Genomic DNA, 3,796 nt, shown 5'->3' with positions numbered 1-3,796 from the left:
TATGCAGCAATCGCTTATATTTTCACGCATTGTTTATGTCGCAATGACATATTGCTGCTGATTTTTTTATATTTCAATCACATATATTGCCATTGAGTGTTAATATTACAATAACATATAATTCCTGTGTTTACGTTGGAATTACTTATATTATAAGTTTATGTTGCAGTCACTCATATTGCGATCAATTGCTTATTTTGCCTTTGATTGCCTTTGTTTTTGTTGCAATGACTTTTATTGCCAATGGTTGTTCATGTTGCAATCACTAAAATTTGCACTTGTTGATGTTGCCGATTATAGAAAATGTGCTTATGAGGTTGATATATATTATAATGGTGATGATTCTGATATTTTGAGGCTGATGTGGATGATGATGATGATGATGATGATGATGATGATGATGGCGGGAATGATTATTTTAATGACGATCTTAAAGATAACGACGACAACTACGACGATGATAATGATGATGATAATGATTGTGATAATGAAGATGATAATGATGCGAATGATAATGATAATAAGAGCGACTTCATGAATGTCTATATTTTTCTTCTTAACTGAACCCTGTCGCCATCGTTATTTTTCACCACAATCCATTCTTTCTATTCTAATTTAAAACGCATTACTACAGGCATTCCAAACATTAGGAGTGTATCGAGGATTGGCGGACGGATGTGATACTCTAACACATCGCATAATGTTTTTGAACATTGATTTTGAACATACAAAGAAGCAAAACACTAGGAAAGTTGTATGTTTGTTTCCAAATATAGCGAAGACTTTCATTTCAAAAACCATTATGAAAATGTTTACATTCCCAACGACGCACTTTCACATTGTCTGTTTAATAGGTATCTATTTTAACACGATAAAGTACGAGACGTATCTTATGTTTGGTTCTCGTTTCCTACTTAACAGAAATATATATTCTAGTAATGGTATATCACACGCCACATATACTACTTAATGTTATATAAAATCTGCTGACGGTAACGTTGCATTGTAAAATAGAAAAAATATATGCATTTAACCATTGAAACGATTCAGTTTTAGAAACTATAGCTAAGGACTTAAACATGTTAGTTCGAAGCAGATATGACCAAACTTTTCAAGCATATTTTATTTGTTGCTATTGATTCAAACATCCTTACGTGGTCTTGGCGCGAACGGTCGTAATTTTCAATTGGGAAAGAAATTTTGGATTATTTAATTAAATCTAAACGTCTTATAGTGATATTATAGTGTTTTTCATGTGCAAATGTGTGCTTTATCAAAATGTGATATTGAACGATGACAAGAATGCGAGATAAAAAGAGGAAACAAAGAAACAGTAGTGACAATGATCCAAATAACCGGAAAATATGTAAACAAAGAGGCCCGTCTGGGGAGTCAGCAAACGCGTCAGTAAGCGAAGTTTTGCACTGGACTAACTCTGTGCTTTATGGTGAAGATAATTTAGAAAGTAGTGTATTTGAACAGGTTTGTGACAGTGCTGCAATGGCGGAAAATAATGCTGAACCAACAATCCGGGATTAAATGACACTCATGAAAAATGTAAGTGATCGCCTTGAGTCTGTAGAAAAGAAAATGGGCGGCATAGACTCTATCGAGAAGAAAATGTGTAGCATGGAAAAAGATTTAAATAAACTTTGGGTTGCCCTAGAAGATCGAGTAAGGAAGGTAGACGAGCGCGTTACACGTATTGAGGACAAGGTGGACGGGGCGGACATCCACGCGGCGCAGCTGTCGGAGCGGGTACAGGAGCTGGAGAAACAGAGGGATACCCTGCGTGACAACGTAACTTACCTCCAGTCGCAGTCAATGCGCAATAGTCTAATATTCACGGGGGTATCGGAGGACAATTCGAATGGAAGTGAGCCACCGGAAACAACAGAGAAGAGGCTTCGCCAGCACCTCCATGACGCCTGTAAGATAGCTCGTGACGATGCGGACTCCATAAAGTTCGAAAGGGTGCACCGTTCACCGGGTTCACCAATTTCTGGCAAGGTCAGAAATATAGTGGCAAAATTTACATATTTCAAGGACAGAGAGAGCGTTCGGAAGTGCTGGAAAGAGTTAGATGGGACTGTGCACCGTGTGTTCGAACAATTTCCACAGGACGTAATCGAAAAACGGCGTAAATTAGTGCCTAAGATGAAGGAGGCAAGGCGCCAGGGTAAGCGTGCGTACCTGGTATTCGATACGCTTTACATCGACGGAAACGCGGTGCGAGCGTAGGGGCACGAAGGCAGTGAGATATCCATACTATCATGGAATGTACATGGACTGAGTGAATGTAAAAAATCTAGTACTGAGTTTTTAAATATTTTATGTTCTTCTGATATATGTTTCTTATTTGAATCATGGACCAAAGCTTCTAGTAACATTACAATCAATGGCTATCAATCCTTTAACTTTTTTAGAAAATTTCAACACAGGAAGGCACGGTGGAATTGTTATTTATTTTAAAGACCATCTGAAAGATGGCATCGAAATTGTTCGTAACCATCACGACACTATTATTTGGTTAAAACTTAAACATGATTTTTTTAATACTGCTAATGATATGTATATATGTGGAAGCTATGTATGGGGAGAAGATTCTCCAGTTTATAATACCATTAACGTGGATCTTTTTGATATTTAAGAAAATGATGTTTCATATTATTCTGAACTTGGTAGTGTCTTTGTTACAGGAGATCTGAATAGTAGAACCAGTAATAAATGTGATTTTATTGTATATGACTCAATTAATACTGTACTTGACGATTTTGACTATATACCAGACCACACCTCAGTTAGGGCCTCTATTGATACAATACACAATAATCATGGGATTAAATTGCTCGATTTATGTAAATCAACCACTTTACGTATTGCCAATGGAAGAATAGGTAATAGTTGTAAACAAACATTCTTTTCAAGTAACGGTTCATCTGTCATTGACTACTTATTGACCAATGAATGAAACTTTCCATTGATATCACAATTTACTGTTGGCGAATTTAACGAGTGGAGTGACCATGCTCCGTTGCACTTTTCATTGTTTGGTAATAATTGTCTACCTAGTTACGAGACATTCACCGATGTCAAATATAAATGGGACAGTTAGAGATGAATTTCGCTCAAGAATTATTTCGAAACTTCCTATTTTTAATGATATTGTAATAAGTATTGATAATTCGAGCCAATTGTCAATTAACTCCATTATAGATAAATTCACAGCCACAATTCGCAGTGAAGAGGATGAGTTATTCTCAAACTCGTACAAGTACAGTAATAAACCTTCTTTCAATACTGACAGTAGTTTAAAGCATGCAGATTGGTTTGACAACGAATGTATTACTGCACGAAATCACTACCATGACGCTTTAAAATATTTTAACCTTAACATGAACTATTTAAATAGAAAAGTGTTGTGCGAAAAAAAAAGTATTTATAAGAAATTAATTATGAAAAAGAAAAAAATTGTATATCAGCGTAAAATGGCAGAAATTGAAAGTTTGAACAGTAAAAAGCCGAAAGATTTTTGGAAAAGTTTCAAATAAAAAAATAAAAGTAATTGCAATAAAATTCCACTAGATGTATTTAAAGAGTTTTTTGAAAATTTAAGTAATACTAATTCGGACAATCATAATGCACAGGCAGAATTTTTTTGTTCGAACAATGACTTTGACATTGAAAATTGTACTTTTCCAGAATTAGACCAACCAATAACGGTAAATGAGGTATTAAATGCATGTAAACACTTGAAGCGTAATAAAGCGTCTGGTGGTGACTGTATTTTAAACGA

At 35.3% G+C, this 3,796-nt stretch overlaps 1 protein-coding gene across 1 annotated transcript; it reads left to right on the top strand.

Moving 5' to 3' along the window:
- The first annotated feature begins 1,539 nt into the window (after positions 1 to 1,539).
- Positions 1,540 to 2,241, top strand: LOC127840350 (uncharacterized). The gene has a single exon (XM_052368758.1). It carries the CDS (start codon positions 1,540 to 1,542, stop codon positions 2,239 to 2,241), a length of 702 nt encoding a protein of 233 aa, XP_052224718.1.
- The last annotated feature ends 1,555 nt before the right edge of the window (positions 2,242 to 3,796 follow it).

This window comes from Dreissena polymorpha, chromosome 8 (genome assembly GCF_020536995.1).
Source record: "Dreissena polymorpha isolate Duluth1 chromosome 8, UMN_Dpol_1.0, whole genome shotgun sequence".
NCBI lineage: Eukaryota > Metazoa > Mollusca > Bivalvia > Myida > Dreissenidae > Dreissena > Dreissena polymorpha.
This window is presented reverse-complemented; position numbering and strand designations above follow the sequence as displayed.